This window comes from Penicillium coprophilum (assembly GCF_028826855.1).
Source record: "Penicillium coprophilum strain IBT 35676 chromosome Unknown utg000004l_segment0_segment0, whole genome shotgun sequence".
NCBI classification, from domain to species: domain Eukaryota; kingdom Fungi; phylum Ascomycota; class Eurotiomycetes; order Eurotiales; family Aspergillaceae; genus Penicillium; species Penicillium coprophilum.
The window spans coordinates 3,247,323-3,263,245 of record NW_026622723.1 but is presented as its reverse complement, the minus strand read 5'-3'; the positions used below and the strand labels follow the sequence as shown (position 1 = coordinate 3,263,245).

The 15,923-nt window shown below is 47.7% G+C and overlaps 6 protein-coding genes across 6 annotated transcripts; 4 read left to right on the top strand and 2 right to left on the bottom strand.

Moving 5' to 3' along the window:
• Window positions 1-608: 608 nt before the first annotated feature.
• Window positions 609-1,085, top strand: N7500_005675 (putative GPI anchored protein; the record flags this gene model as incomplete). Its single annotated transcript, XM_056676819.1, has 1 exon — window positions 609-1,085. The coding sequence occupies one exon, from the start codon at window positions 609-611 to the stop codon at window positions 1,083-1,085; it is 477 nt and encodes a 158-aa protein (XP_056531819.1).
• A 1,423-nt stretch (window positions 1,086-2,508) lies between these two features.
• N7500_005674 (uncharacterized protein) lies at window positions 2,509-3,201 on the bottom strand (the record flags this gene model as incomplete). Its single annotated transcript, XM_056676818.1, has 2 exons — window positions 2,509-2,813; window positions 2,871-3,201. 2 exons carry the CDS (start codon window positions 3,199-3,201, stop codon window positions 2,509-2,511), a joined length of 636 nt encoding a protein of 211 aa, XP_056531818.1.
• A 1,440-nt stretch (window positions 3,202-4,641) lies between these two features.
• On the top strand, window positions 4,642-5,901 carry fhpA (flavohemoprotein; the record flags this gene model as incomplete). Its single annotated transcript, XM_056676817.1, has 1 exon — window positions 4,642-5,901. One exon carries the CDS (start codon window positions 4,642-4,644, stop codon window positions 5,899-5,901), a length of 1,260 nt encoding a protein of 419 aa, XP_056531817.1.
• Window positions 5,902-6,353: 452 nt separating this feature from the next.
• Window positions 6,354-7,347, top strand: N7500_005672 (uncharacterized protein; the record flags this gene model as incomplete). The annotated part of the gene is made up of 2 exons (XM_056676816.1): window positions 6,354-6,614; window positions 6,676-7,347. 2 exons carry the CDS (start codon window positions 6,354-6,356, stop codon window positions 7,345-7,347), a joined length of 933 nt encoding a protein of 310 aa, XP_056531816.1.
• A 264-nt stretch (window positions 7,348-7,611) lies between these two features.
• Window positions 7,612-8,157, bottom strand: N7500_005671 (uncharacterized protein; the record flags this gene model as incomplete). The annotated part of the gene is made up of 2 exons (XM_056676815.1): window positions 7,612-7,937; window positions 7,995-8,157. 2 exons carry the CDS (start codon window positions 8,155-8,157, stop codon window positions 7,612-7,614), a joined length of 489 nt encoding a protein of 162 aa, XP_056531815.1.
• A 4,722-nt stretch (window positions 8,158-12,879) lies between these two features.
• N7500_005670 (uncharacterized protein) lies at window positions 12,880-13,839 on the top strand (the record flags this gene model as incomplete). The annotated part of the gene is made up of 2 exons (XM_056676814.1): window positions 12,880-13,203; window positions 13,258-13,839. The coding sequence occupies 2 exons, from the start codon at window positions 12,880-12,882 to the stop codon at window positions 13,837-13,839; spliced, it is 906 nt and encodes a 301-aa protein (XP_056531814.1).
• Window positions 13,840-15,923: the final 2,084 nt, after the last annotated feature.

The window sequence follows — 15,923 nt, the reverse complement described above, 5'->3', positions numbered from 1 at the left end:
CGGGGTCTTCGGTACGGAGTACGAATCCAGTTGTTTGGGGCCGCCAAGGCAGCAACATACCCAAAACATTGCAATGTGATTTTTTGGCCGTGGGCTGTGTTGCATTGCCCGCAAACAAGACGAATCAACTTCATGCGAGGGCATGCAAGAACATGCACCTCTGATCTTGAGGGTTTCCGGGGGATGAGGGACTAGGGCGTTAGATGGACCCCATCACTTGCGCCTTCATTACAAAGTGGATCCTGAGATGACGATATAATTGCCCAAAGCCGTATAGCGGGATGTCCAATCCAGTTCTCGACAACAAAACAGGTACTCCATACTAGCCCCTATCCCTGAACGGACCCTACGATCGACACGAGAATCGCTACAAGGCTGAGGTCATGTCGCCACTGCCGCCTCGGCTGGCCAGCCATGCGCAATCAAACTCCGAATGTTTCTATCTATAGGAAACTGGTGCCCATTGACCAAATATAAAGAGTAGTGATCCCCCGGATTTCCAGTTTATCATTCCAGTCCCCAAGTCATTTGTTATTTACAATCCACACCACCCAATAAATCAAACAACACCCTCCCAAGAAATCCTTCTCTTATCTCCACCCATCAACATGAAGTTCACTTTGATCTCCTCCGCCCTCTTCCTGGCCACTGCTGCCATGGCCTCCCCAGCTGATATCAACTCCGTCGCCTCCGACGTCGAAGGTATTTACTCCACTGCCGCCGGCGGTGGCCAGTCCGTCGGATCTGAAATCGCCTCGAAGGCCACCTCTCTTGGGGAAGCCGCGAGCACCGCCATCTCTTCTGTCAAGAGCGAGGCTTCCTCCCTTGGCTCTGCCGCCGCCTCCGAAGCTAGCTCCCTCGCCTCTCAGGTTACCAGCCGGACTATCACCTCGGTTGCAGCTCAGACTACCAAGACTGATGCCGACGGCAAGCCCACCGCTACCGAGTCCACTACCTTGATCAGCACCTCCACCGGGTCTCCTTCCGGCTCCGCCACTGACAATGGCGCCTTCGCTCGTCCCACTGCTGTCGGCGCTGTTGCTGCTGGTATGGCCGGTATGCTCGGTGTCATGGTCGCACTGTAAAGTGTTAATACCTCTGTTGGTTCTCGATTTGATACCAGGCATGGTATCCACTAAGCCTTTTCTTTACGACTTTGCTCGATCTTTTGTGATCTTTTGTTGATCCCTTTCTTCCTCGCATCTGGGAAAAGAGGTTTAATACCGGCGTTCTTTTGAAGCTGTAACTATACCTTGGCTGTACACTTTGCATTTTGGCCGACCATTCGATTACACCAAATCATTCAATATGCCGATGGCTTATCCCATGACCAATGGCCATGTGCCGGAGCATTTTTATAACCAATTGCACAAACCCTTTATAAAATCTCCTCCTTGATACACAAATTAAACGTAAGCAGAAATCATTGTTCCATTACAGCAATGACGGAGAGCATGAAGTAGCCAAGCACAAATGCAGAGCCGGCCAGCCAGGACAAGAAGGAAACTAGAAAAAAAAAAAACAAGAAAAGAAAAAGAAAGGCCTAGCCGTGATTTGAACACGGGAGTCTTCGCATTACACTTGAGGAAACGTTAGAATGAGAAGATGGAGATCGTCGATTTGGGTAAACTCACAGTGCGACGCGTTACCACTGCGCCACTAGGCCAGGGACGTGTATTTTTGAAAGTTCTGAACCAATAAATTTATAATACAATGTAATAAATTACCCCCTCTCGATACCGGAAAAGCTCGGTGACTTAAAATCCGGTAAATAACATATAGTGCTTGGCAGCTTCGCACTCGAAAGTATTCCCTTTTCTATCGAACCTGTCTTGGAAGGCTTTCTTATCAGAATCTTGATGAGAACTCTCGTACTGCTACTTTGAAGCCTGCTAGTCTTTGATACGTGGCAAGTGCATCTAGTAGTTCTGATACCTAGATTGATATGTTTGTATCTACTCAAAACACAATCCCATCGCGTCGATGGCGACCGGTGTGACTACCTCCAGGCCGATAGGTTGTAAGTCAGTCATGAAAACCTCGTCTCCGGCGGTATTTGGTCGGACATGGCGGGATAGAGAATTGAAATCCCAAGCAAGCTCGACAAACGTGAGTCAGGGGATATGGATCTTGAAAGACGTCAAGAAATTCAAGACTGACCAACCACTGGTGGGGAGTCAAATAATCACGATTTGGTCACTTCGGCCACGTTTCGCGAGTATTGAGAATGTTGACGCTGAGGTGAATCAGCACGATTCCTAGAGAATCACAACTCAAATGCACCCCTTTGGGTCACACGGACTTGTGCATAGTGCAGACCAGCCACTTGGTTTTGATTTGATTTCCCGACTATGCCAACCCCAATGTTTGCTGGGTTCCAATCCTTGCCTCATATGCTTCCAGTTCAATTTCCGCACTTTGTCGATCAAGCCTGCTTCGATCATGTTCATCTAGGCGAACCCAATCGCCAGATTTCCACGGAACAGCCCTTCGAATGATGGGGGAACACTAAACATGCTCATCGAATGGAACTTCCCTTCTAGAGAATGGACTCTGAGGGGAATTGGCAGTGGTGGTATCCTGCGAACCAATCAAGGACTGCTTTCTTGCTACTTCTTCCTCGTTATAATCCTGGCCAGGATTGGTTTTCTCCCAATGTGCGATACGAAGGATATGATAGAACGCCGAGGCAAGAAGGGACCCGAGCAGAGGACCGACCCAATAGATCCAGTGATATCCTGGAAATGAGCGGTTGATCACATCCGGTCCGAGAGAGCGAGCAGGGTTGAGAGATCCTCCGGTATAATAGATACCTGGTATGGAGGGTCAGCACCGTACATTGCGAAGTACTAAGCCTGGCTGTTACTTACCAATCATTTCTGCAACAAAAAAAGCCAGACCAATTCCCACTGGAGCTAAATAGGTAGACTTGTGCTTCACCACCGCCAACATGATGATAACGAACACCAGCTGGGTCGTCAAGAACATCTCAATGAAGAGTCCTTGCGAAATTGATGCACCACCGCCAAGTCGGGTCTCGCAGTTTAGCGGGCCCGGGAACAAGGCACTTGTCACGCCCGCTGCAGCAATTCCGGCAACTAGTTGCGCAGGGAATACACACAACCCCCGGATAGGAGACATGCCACCAGTCAGGCAGAGAGCAAGAGTAACCTGGTGAATGTCAGCTACGAATGTCCCCATTCCTCTGCAGTGATTTTCATACCGATGGGTTGAAGAGACCACCTGTAACTCGGTAGAATGCCCAGACATTCACTGTCAAGGCGAACCCAAAAGAAAGCGACGCATACAATAAATTGGAAGTATTCGGCGGGGAGCCAGGTGGCGGTTTCGGGGTATTGGAAATCTGTGTACCCGCGAAGGAAAAGAGGAGAAACAGGAACGTCCCTACGAACTCGCCCACCACGCAGAGCAAATGGTACCGCGGCTTGGGGGGATCCTCAGCATGGGCAACTGGCTAAGGCCCCCGGAACTCAAGATTTCCCCGAGCGTCGAGGTATCAGACGAGTTGCGTTTCTTGAACCGCATTGCGAAGGGCGAATTGAGATACAGACTGAAGTCGGAGATGACTAGTGTTTCTTCAGAGTATCCAAGTGAGGGCACCTCAGCCTCTTCTACTATCCATTGAGCTTGGACTTTACTCCCATGGCATATCGCAGACGTCACTACTCAATAAGGAGGTGTGTCGCACAACTGGTTTATGTATCATCGATCAGTTCTTGACTCAGCTGAAGCTTATTCTATGGCTGTAATCCCTTTTACCAGACTCGATAGGATAGGCTCGTACTTACTTGCCGTATAGAATTGAACAGCGGGAGCATCCGGGCTTCCGCAAACGGTTGCTAGAGTCGCCGAGACCTACCCACACGTCATTCTACATGGGTTGTCCAATGGATTCCGAACATCTTCTAGATCTGGGGCCCAATCTCCAGGGATGATACTTGGATTCGAACTGGAATGGCAGAATGGTTAAAGATCCATGGATCGGTTTCTAGCTTACATCAGCAGAGACGCTGAGTAATTCTCGGGTTTCCCCGGGAGGTTGGAAGGTCTGGGGTTAGAGCGTTGACATTCTCGCGCATGGCACCACGTGTGGATTAAGAAAGAATTTGCGTCGCCTTAATTTAGGTTGCATTAAGCTGTTTTATATGGGAACTACCATCTACCGTGGGGCGATCCTCCAGGGTCTCAAAGATACACATACGCCTGTACACAACCATCTTGTTTGAAAGCAGATTTGTATCTAGATATATTAGAGATAGAAACTATGTTCAATTCTATATCATTGCATGTTGCAGAACAGTAAAAGTTGGGTCGAAAATTCCGAGTTAATCCCTTTATGCGTTGTATATGCCTCTCCGCGGACTCCGCGGAGATGTTCTTCACTTCGGCATTGAAAATATTCACAGATCATGCCAGACATCTTCTAGATTTTTCCAAATCCCGTCTTTTCCGTGTTAACAATTCGGTTACCAGTAGAGATAAATAGCTGGATAGCCAGATGCAACCTTGGAACCGCTTTCATATTACTCACATCTGACTCGTCACTTCTATTTAAACCTCTCCAGCAGTGCAGGGGTCAATCGTTTATTTTTTTTTCCTTCTCAAAATATTCAATCAATCATGGCTTCTAACCCAGGAATGACTGCGGACCAAATCGCGCTCATCAAGGCGACGATTCCTGTTCTCGCGGAACATGGAAACACCATCACGACTGTCTTCTATCGCAACATGCTTGAAGCTCACCCGGAGCTGAACACCGTGTTCAACACTTCCAACCAGGTGAACGGACATCAGCCTCGTGCGCTAGCCGGTGCACTCTACGCATACGCCTCGCATATCGATGACCTTGGCGCACTAAGCTCAGCGGTTGAGTTGATCTGCAACAAGCATGCGTCTTTGTATATCAAGCCCGACGATTACAAGATCGTTGGCAAGTACCTCCTCGAAGCCATGGGTGAGGTGCTCGGCGCGGCATTGACACCAGAAATCCACGACGCATGGGCCACAGCCTATTGGCAGCTCGCAGATATCATGATCGGCCGCGAAAAGCAGCTTTACGAAAGTGCCGAGGGATGGACTGACTGGAGAGACTTCAAGATTGTCAACAAAGTCAAGGAATCTGAGGAAATCACCTCCTTCTATCTCGCCCCAGTTGATGAACAGCCACTTCCGGCCTTCCAGCCCGGCCAGTACATTTCCGTCCAAACCCACGTCCCAGCTCTCAAGTACCCGCAAGCCAGACAGTACTCTCTCAGCGATCAACCGAAGCCCGACTACTATCGCATTAGTGTGAAGAGAGAAATTGGCCTCAACCCAGCTGCCCCAGGTGCTGCCACCCATCCAGGTCACATTTCGAATGTCCTCCACGATACCTGCAACATTGGCGACCAGGTCAAAGTCTCTCACCCCTACGGCGACTTTTTCCTTTCTCCCGCCGACTCGGAAAGCGGCAACCCGATCGTGTTGATCGCTGCTGGCGTGGGCTTGACGCCACTGACGTCGATCCTGAACACATTGGTTTCCAAATCGCCTGAAACACGCAAAGTGCACTTCATTCATGGCGCACGTTCGGAAAGCGTGCGTGCTTTCAAAAAGCACATATCCGAGCTCCCAAAGCAATTTCCCTCCATTCATACAACATTCTTTACGAGTCACCCCTCTGAAGGAGAGAAGGAAGGTGTGGACTACGATCATGCCGGGCGGGTGGACTTGTCTAAGTTGAAGGATCAAGACTTGTTCTTTGATGATGCTAAGGCGGATTATTACATTTGTGGACCCGGAAAGTTCATGACAGATATGGAGTCGGCTCTCAAGGCCAAGGGCGTGAGTGCCGATCGCATCAAGATGGAATTGTTCGGAACCGGGGGTGTTCCTCATTGAGTCCGGAGTATGCTTACCAATTCTCTTTCTTTGTTCATCATTTGGCGTTCAGAAGTGCATTATCTCCTCTCTTAATATTTCAAATTATGATTGACGAATGAAAGACGTCACAACATCCTCTGTATCCATCTGCTGAGCAAGCAACGCCTTTTTTTTCAAGGGGTCAACTATACCCATTTAGGTCAATTATTGGATTTTCCGACTGTGGTGGAATTTTGGCGCAAGGGGGGCCATCTTGATTAAAAGGGAAACAGATCGACATCCATGGATTTATAGAGAAACCGACAGAGTCATTGCATCCGGTCATTGCTGCCGTAGACCGAATACCGAGCTCCATTTATAAGCAAACGACCATGAGATGTATGTAGTATATAAAGGCTAGCGTAATATCCCAGTACTATTGAAGAGCTACAACATACCAATTGAATCAACTTTACTATCACCACATCAACATGGGTGTCAAAATTGGCGTTTTCCCCGCCTCGGGGGCTCTTGGATCAAGCATTGTGAACCACCTGGCGAAGCTAGTCCCAGAACCCGATCTGGTTCTGATTGCCCGACACCCCGAAAAACTGTCCGATTTCAAGCAAGCTGGTGCTACGTTACGCAGGGCCGACTATGATGAGCCATCAACATTAGATACGGCCTTCGAAGGTGTGGATGTCTTGATGCTGGTTTCATATGCATCATTCGAGACAGACTACCGGATCAAGGTAAGGGAATCAAGCAAAATTGCATAAACACCTAGCTAGTCAAACTGACAGCTATAAACAGGCACACCGTACTGCTATAGACGCAGCGATCAAGAGTGGCGTCAAGCATATCTTCTACTCGTCTCTTGGGTTCGGCGGCGATCTAACCGACCGGAGCATCGCTCATGTGATGGGCGCCCACATCGAGACAGAAAAATACCTATCCACCCTGAAAGATAAGCTGTCCTACACCTCAGTCCGTGAGGGTCTCTACTCTGAATCCTTCCCGATCTATACCGCGTTCTATGATCTACAAAATCCAGGGGACGAGGTTACAATCCCCCACTCGGGTAAAGGTCCAGGTGTCACGTGGGTCAAGCGCGATGAGCTGGGCGAGGCGACTGCTAAGTTAATTGCCTCGTATGTCGATGACCCGACGACCTTCAAGTATCTAAACAAGATTGTTCTGCTCTCTGGGCCACGGGAGATCTCTCTTGCGGAGACAGTTGAGATTCTCGGTCGAGCAGTCGGGAAAGCGCTCAAGATCCGGGAGATCACTGTCGATGAGTATGTGAATATTCCTGGGATTGCTGATAAGCAAACATACAAGGGGGTTAATTTGTCAAGAGAGTGGGCTACAGCTTGGGAGGCTATCAGAAGGGGCGAGACTGCAGTCGTATCCCCGGCCCTACATGAAATCTTGGGGCGTGAGCCTGAAAGCTTTGAAGATACCATCAAGGCAATGGTTGAATAAGCCTTTGTAGGCTGCTTCGATGTGGGCCTGTGTATATTATGGAAGAAATAGATTGTCCTCCAAGATAGAAACAGATTCTGAGTAATTTCAGCTGTTTTGATGTCGCTCATCATGATATTTTCAATATGTACGGTTGGATAAGATAATTAAAAAGTAGAAGGACGTAAAAGGAATATGTCAACATTCAAAACCTCGCCAAACGCACAAGCAACTTTAATCACACCATTCTGTCGTATCGACTTGGCGTCAAAACTGAGTAACTCTTTAGACGGAGTAATTCTTGAGCTCCTTAACATAGAGCTTCTCGCTACGGTACACAGAGTTATGAGCACCGTACCAATAGATCTCCTTGACCTTGCTATCGCCGTAGCCGTCAACGGAGAACCAATCCTTGCCGCCATGAGTGAACAGACCCTGATCGTTGACACCAAAGCCAGTGAGATTGCCTCCCTCGGGAACAGCGCCAGAGTGAGGGATTGTCAGACCGACGGGCGAGACAGAGTCTTCGACGATGTATAGGTTCTGGAAAGCCGTAGGGACACCGTTCTTGGCAGTGTATGAGACAAGGCCGTTAGGGCTGCCGCCACGGACTAGAAAAATCATAAATTAAGGGGCTTGGTCGGTATCATGAGACAATTGATGCTTACGGATCAGGATTTCATGGTCAGTGGTGTTGGCACCAATATAGGCGTTCTGGCCATCTGTCAGGACAGTCTTGCCGCCCTCAGCAACGAGAGTGAAGGCATCAGGAAGGCTGGCGGCGCTGATGGCGCCGACGAAGGCGGTGATGGTAGCGAGAGAAAACTTCATTTTCAATTGGGATTTCTAGAGTAGATATGGTGATAAACTTGAAAAGGAACTGGGGACTCTTATATTTCAGAGCCAGATCCGTTCGACTTTGAACCAAGATCCGAGCGACAAGTGAGGTCATAAAAGCGGGCGCGATTCCATTTTTAAACAAAGTGGCTACTCTAAATCACCTTTGTCAATTTAACTGGACGATCATGTTGCAAGATTGAAACATGTCTTGCAACCCCTCGTGGCAGAATCCATGCTTTACGTGACCATGTCGCCAATGGCGCCAGAGTAGTGGCCTAGTCCATATTCCATGGGATCCCGCATATCATAACATTGATTGACTATGTCCACCCAGCTAATCCTGAGATACCGAATGTCACTCAAATCTCCAAGGGGCCATACATCTCCGGCTAAAATCCGGGTGGTCTCTTCCCGAAAAGTGGAACTGTATCCATCAAGCCACTGTCGATCTTCAGGTTTTTGGTGGAGAGAGCGGCATTCCCTTTTTCGATTCCTATCCCATCGAGTACCATGGCCCCAATCTTGAGGTCGAGTAAATGTTTCATTTCGGCTATTTGCCGGTCGGTCAGATGTGGTCCCAGCTTAAAGTTGTAAATCGTCATCCCGAACGTCGCGGTTTGCTCGGGGAAACTTGACGATTAAAGTTTTGGCGATGTAGAACGAGATTGACAAAAGTACCATTCGTTTGACATAGCCACCATTCTTGAAATGCTTTTCCATTCCTTTTTGCAGACGCTTGTTGGAAATTGATGATACCCATCAAGTGTTGGTTTCGGTCAAGCTCTAATCACTCCTACGAGGCATGATATATATCTCACAATTCAAGACAGTCACATTTGACAAATATGTGTTGCAAGGGGAATTCGAAGAGCCTACCGCAATCAATATATGGTGTAATTTACTGTACAAAGAGGCCTTCATCGGCAAGTCGAGCTAGGAAGACGGTAGCCAATTCACACGCCGACACTCGCTTGCGCATATGGAAGTAAGATGAGGCATGGGGATAGAAATTGTATGCAGTGTCCCAACAATCTGTTCCTCCTGAAATAAAAGTAATCGATGCCCGGAAAAGCATTGTAGACTACAGCAGTACAAAGCATTCCCTACTGCTCAAGCTAGCGATGCTGTGGAGAGGCCTATCTTCATCTTCACTTAGATATGCCAATCCCCGAACATATAGCTTGCAAAGTAGTTTCTGCATCAAGTATAAATTTACTCAGGCGCCAAGTCCGGATCAAAAACACACTCCCCACTTCCCCTATATCTACGCCATAATGAATCGACATCCCCAGTTGATCGGAATGTTTTGCCTCCTGACTTCCTGCTAATGGGCCAGGTCTCCATTGGGTCATTTTGTCCACATCTGATTCATTCTGTGCATTGATAAAGTGGTCGAGCCTTGATAGTTTGAGGCATCTGGAAGGCACCCTGGACGTCAACAGCAGTGAAGTTCTGCAGACCAACTGCCTCTCATATTGTTCTAGAGACCGGTAGTCGGAATTGCACCAGCCTTTTGGTCAGCCCCGGATAGTTAAGCGAATCGCAAAATCTGCGCCCACAAGACATATCAAATGTGTGATCGTAAATCTCCCCCTGTGTATCAAATCCGACGACACCACAATTCCACAATGCGCCCAAATGGCATACTCAAATTCTCAACCTCGGCCCATTCCTCGGCTCATTCTAGGTGTACATCATATTGAGATAAGTTACAAAAGATAGAGTGGAGACGAGGACACATTGTATAATACGCACTCTTCGTATTGTGAACAAACATTGAAATTTTGTAAAAGTGGATCACGTATTTAGATGGAGTATCCGCAATGGAGAACTTCCATGTGTTTAACGTATGATGTATATCTGATTTGGGAGCGAATTCCGAGCTGTCATTTAGAAGCGACTTTCATTAGGATGTTGACTTGCTTTGTGCACCAAGAGCAAGGGCTATATTTCTTCCAATTCGAGCCAACCATAAAGATGGATATTACAGAATAACATATTGATCGAAAGGAATATCGAGCTAGGGTTTGATGAGACTATTGTGCGGCCTACGGCTATGAAAAAATTCCATCAAAGCCGCATGAACCAACTGAATGTAGATGGCAATTGGGAAACAAGCGAGAATCAAGCACGGTCACTATAGTCCATTTTCAGCCTCCAGGAGTCATAGTTCCAGATCCATTCCTATATTTATCCCGAGATCTAGCCCTAAAGATTAAAGCTGGGTTAGACGCGAATCAAAAACTCGATACAGACTCCTAAGCGTATGAAGGTTGCCTCGGGTTGCGTACGAGTGTGAGACATCGAACGTCAAAAGTTCAATTAGGTAGTATATAGCTAGCATCATGTAGTTAGGATCTGGGCAATGATCAAGAGTATCCTAGGTACGGAGTAAAGAGGAGGATCCGGCCGTCGGGAACCAAGATCCAAGAACGATAGTCGGGACCGGAATCGAGTCAAGATCCGTGTATTTTGTGCAGATGACAGGTCTAGCGCCCGTTATCGCTCCACTTGGTCAAGGCGTGCCGGGTGGACTGACCCTCCTAGGACACAGGGGAAATCACCTGCAGGTTAGCCTCGGTCTAGATGGCTACATAGTGTAACCTTGAAGGTCATGATCGATCTGAGATGTCAAGTGAGATAGGGTCATTAGCCACAAAAGTCTAAGAAGATGGTATATCTGTTTTGGTTGTGTGTGCTGAAGGACTGTGCCAGCAACTTCTCTTCCGATCCCTCGAGAAAAAGTACAATCGGATCGCCCCCAGCATCGGGATGATCAGAAGACGAACTCTCATGCCATAAATGCAGAACTGTTGACCGGAGGCCAAACTGGAGAAACTTCCGTCTACAATTCGTGTGAAATCGCGGTCATAAGGACGAGCTTCGTGTATGGACTCGGTGGATATCGGGTTCGAGGGTAGGGCGAAGGGAAAAGGGGAGCATCCAGGTCACCCCACTCCAACGAGTGGCGCCATTTTATGAAGAAAATTAGATAAGCGGGATTTCCCTGCATCGTTACTGGACGGAGACCTGAGAACCAATCTCTACCTAGGTAATCCTCACACTTTCTTAATTGCATATTGTACTCCGTAGTTACTCCGTCGTAAATCTGGATCTGACATGTTGGTTTTAGATGTTTGTTGAATCTCAAAAAGTGGCCCCGATTTTCAGACGGACAAAAGTACTAGACTGATACACCTCGTTAACTTTGCCACAAGCGGCAGAGCAGAAATCATATTGTCAAATATACGCGACCTTTCCAGTTGCGCCGGTTTGAATTCATACCTATCTCAGTGGCGGGTTCAATTGAGTGATTTTTACCCTGGCTTGACGTGTCAATCTTCATCATCATTACTACCGGATCAATTTACTTCGGAAGATCGGGAATGATATCTCAATGATCCTCTGTTCGAGGAACGCAGCTGATGACGTAGAATTTCGTCGCATATGCAAAGAGATCCATTCACAAGAAAACGAAATAGATTGCCTGCCAGGGTTGGCGACAGGTGATCGTCAAAGTATATTCGGCATATTAGACAGGCTATGACTTTTACCGGGGGATAAAAAATGTAAAGACGCGAGGCCGAGTATGCAGACGTCCGTATGGAGTACATCATTCTGGATAACGTGTACTCCGTACGGTAAGTCGATATACCGGGTTGGGGCCCTTTCCATATTGATATATGTATTATCGACGTCCCGCTTTTACGAAGGTCGTTTGGGTTCACTTTGGGGCTACGTAGACAGTCGTTTTGTGATCCACTTCGAATAAAGGACCAGCAATCGGTCCTATATGGTAGTGAAGATATGAGTTATAAAATGAATATCAAAATCGTTGCGATGATTGTAACCGAGGACTAATTCCATAAAAGTATCTGCCAATTGACGCTAGTCATAGCCACTGGGCTAAGACGAAATGATATACTCCGGAGTACATGATTCGTGAAATCCGTATGATACGTGGCGCTTTGTTTTGGCATGCAACACAACTACTCTACTGGGTAACCGGGGAAATGGAAAAGAGAAGTGAGAATGAGGACATTGAGCTTGAATTGTGTAAATAATATACATCATTGACAATGCCACGTGTGGAAGTATCAAGATCGGGTCTCAATTTTTACATGGAGAGTATCAAGAGGGGAACGATACAGTAAAAAAAAAAACAAGTCAAGGTAGGGGAAATGTACAAGGACATAAATAACACAAATTACACATATTACACAAAATACATAAATTACATAAAGCGTCGGGTCCGAGACTCGGCCGGATTGGGCAAAGGTCTTCCCCGTGACACTCTAACTTCAACGGTTTCACCTTAGGGGGAATATCGGAAAATGAACTCGTCGGAGCCGGCCGTTATAGATCTGGGTGGTCTCGGCTTTATTTCACCGAACAGGAAATCGAGTGGCTAACCGAAGAGGCTAGGCCACTTTGGATACGCAGAGACTGTAAAGACTTGACATCACAGGTCAATTTCCACTTCGTACACAGGCGTAATCGTCTGTTCCGGATCACCTTCGTACCCCTGTTTTTTTTTTTTCGGGGCACGCTGTGGGTTTATATATAAATCCCCGGCCGAAACTCTTGGTAGATATCTTCAGTTTATTTATAAATCCTCGATTCCTCGCCACCCTTCACTATAGTAACTCTTCCCATCTTACTATATATCTCCCAATCCTGCTACTGCCTTTTGAGGCCAACGTATGATCCAAGATGTGCATCATGGCTTGCAACCGATCCAATGAGATCCCCAATCTCTCCATCGACCAGGGGACCTACCTCAGCCAACACCTGAGTCCCCAGTCTCGACCCGCCGACTTCTTTGACAGACCCGACCCTCTCGCTGCCAACTGGAGCTATGACAATGCCATCGATCTCTTCTCCCTCAACCCCACTGACATGGAACCCGTGTCATTCGACTTCGCCGACAGTCTTACAAACCTCGAGTCCAAGGATCTCTTCAACGACCCATTTGCCAGCTCTGGAATTAGTGGATTCACCATGCCCATGGCGGAAGATGCAGCTTCACTATCATCCGTATGACTCCTCACCGTCCATATTTTGACAGACAAGAAGCTAATCTCCCTGCAGGAATTCGAAAGTGACGATCAGACATGGCCACCTGTTGCCGCACGGCAATCCATCGACTCGAACGCGTTCGAGACCCAGTCGACGATCCAACCTTCTACCTACGCCTCTTCTCAGCCCCAAACACAGAGCAAGACCCGCTCATCTTCAACGAGATGGTCCTCAAGTCCAGAGATGAAGGAAGAAGAGATCGCTACCCCTCAACCCTCCAAATCCACCACCTCCACATCCCGCAAGACCCGCAGTTTTTCCCGAGACTCGAACCACTCCTCAACGGGTGGCCAAGACCCTCAAATGCGGAATGCTGCCAAGCGCGCGGCTCATAACATCATCGAGAAGCGCTACCGTACCAACATGAACGCCAAATTCGTTTCCCTCGAGCAGGCCATTTCCCCCTCAGGTGTTCAAAAACATACCAAGGTTGGCGCGGGGTCTCTCAAAAAGTCCGAGATCCTCACCAATGCCCTGAGCTACATCGATGGCATTCAGCAGGAAAACCAAGCCCTGCATAAGGAGCTCGCACTGCTCAAGCAGAACTTGCTACCTGGTGGAATTTGGCGCCATACCAAAAACCCTCGACTATGATCAGGTACACACCGATCATACCACAGTGAAGCTGCCCTTCAAGTATCTTTTTTTTGTCCTCATGACCGCGACTAGCGTTGTATTCTTAGAGTAGCCGGACAACGCGGTCCCGGTCGGCGTTTTTTTTTCCTCCTTTGTTTTTCATTTCTTTTATATCGATGGACTGGCGCAGGCGTTCGGATCAGGTGTTGTTTGGGCTCGAACGTGGCCTTCTCTCATCTCTCAAGACATGATTTGATTTTCGGGTCGTGGCGACCACAAAAGTGTTTTGTGACTTGTGATTCCCCTACTTGAATGGGAATACCTCCTGGATAGTATCCTAAAGCATTAATATAATTGCCAAGACTCGAATGGTTCATCTTGCTCTCAAAAATCCCCTTTTCTTGGTTGTGTGCGTATGGCCCGATGCTCCCCATTATGGTAATAATTGCGCTTTGGTGGTCCCACCCATGGATATATTTCTGCAACGTGAGTGAATTTCCTTTGTATCTACTCCTTACTGTTTATTGAACTGACTGACCACTACCCGTTAGCAAGGTGAATCCTCCTGAACTCAATGCTAACTGCGTTCCGCTCCACGAGTGTGGTCGAGCCTCCATATCGACTTCATATCGCCCTGATCCGGCTAAGATCGTGCTGAATAATAATGAACTTCTCAACCTCAAGATTAAGATTCAACGGACATGATCAGTCTAACAATGAAATTGAGCAGAGCCAGTGCCATCTCGAGAGACGTGCTCGGCTCCCAGCTTTTGATCGGGCAAGCGGATATTATGATCGGGGATGCGGATAGGAGAAGCGAAACCCGGCTTGGTGAATTGTCCATGACTTCGAGCAGTGGCTACGGAAGCAGTGTACAGGATTGAGCGTGTGGTTTCTAAAAACTTTCCGGTTGCCCCTAGCTACTATAATCAACGCAGCTAGCCTATTTCATTAATGGGGTATACCTTGCGCTGTTTTATCGTGCAATGTTCCTCCTTTGGGATTAGGCTACTGCGCTGTGCCTGAATATCGCTGCACTCCCTCGGCTCACGGGTGATGGTAGAATACTCCTCCGTATAATATACGGAGTATACACTTGCCATGCCCTGCTTTCAAGCATACGCAATCGATAGAGAGCCTGCCGGCCTGTCGCGAGTACAGCTGGGGGTTACTCATATGAATTGAATTGATCTGGGGTCCATGGGGTTGTTCCACAACCGTGCGTGCTATGGCCTACCTGTTATTGGCCTATATCGCCGTACCTCGGTGCCTGCATCTCCTTCTCCTTCCGTTGTGGGTTCATCTGGGTGAGATTTGCCTTTGCAGATGAATGGCGAGGATCTTACGGCGATGCCCAACTGAGGAGACTCGCCAGCCTGAGCTAAAGCTCTTGGCTCTCATTACGAAACAATAACTGAGGAAGTGGACCTTGGTGGCACCGTTTCCCCAGACAAAGCTCAAAGCTGCTGCTTCAGTGGTGCAAAGTGCACTCCAACTCCATCTTGTCGGGCTCCCTTTTGGGACTACTTTCACGAATCATACTTGGTCCTTGCCCGGGACTTCAGCCGCTGATTGTCTCTACATGTTTGAAGCTATTTTAAACCCACATTGATATCACATCTGGTTTCCGCTGGATGACTGTCGCTATCGCGCTCATGTGGAATTGACTCCACATAGATACTGTTTAATCTCTCATATGAAATGCAGATATACAGTTCCACTGCTGTTACAATGCTTGTTTACACATTGAGGAATGTCAAATTTCGCGATTACATGCTCCAAAACTGTGCTAGAGCCGCGCTCTGAACGCTAATTGATTCTTTATCGGCCACGCATGGACTTGCCGTTTTGGGTCAGCTGTCGCCACTAATGGTTACACTTGTTGATATGCCATTACTGTTCATATCGAGCTGAGTTACTGACCTGCTTCTCGTTGGAATTGGCAAACTATTCCAGGGGATATCTTCGAAGAAGAGAAGCTGTTCTACAACGGTCGGGGCGAGCTTACGAAACCTGCAATTTATGGTTGCGATCTAGATTCAAAAGATCTATATACATATCTATATATCTACCTATATATACATATCTATATTATTATCATC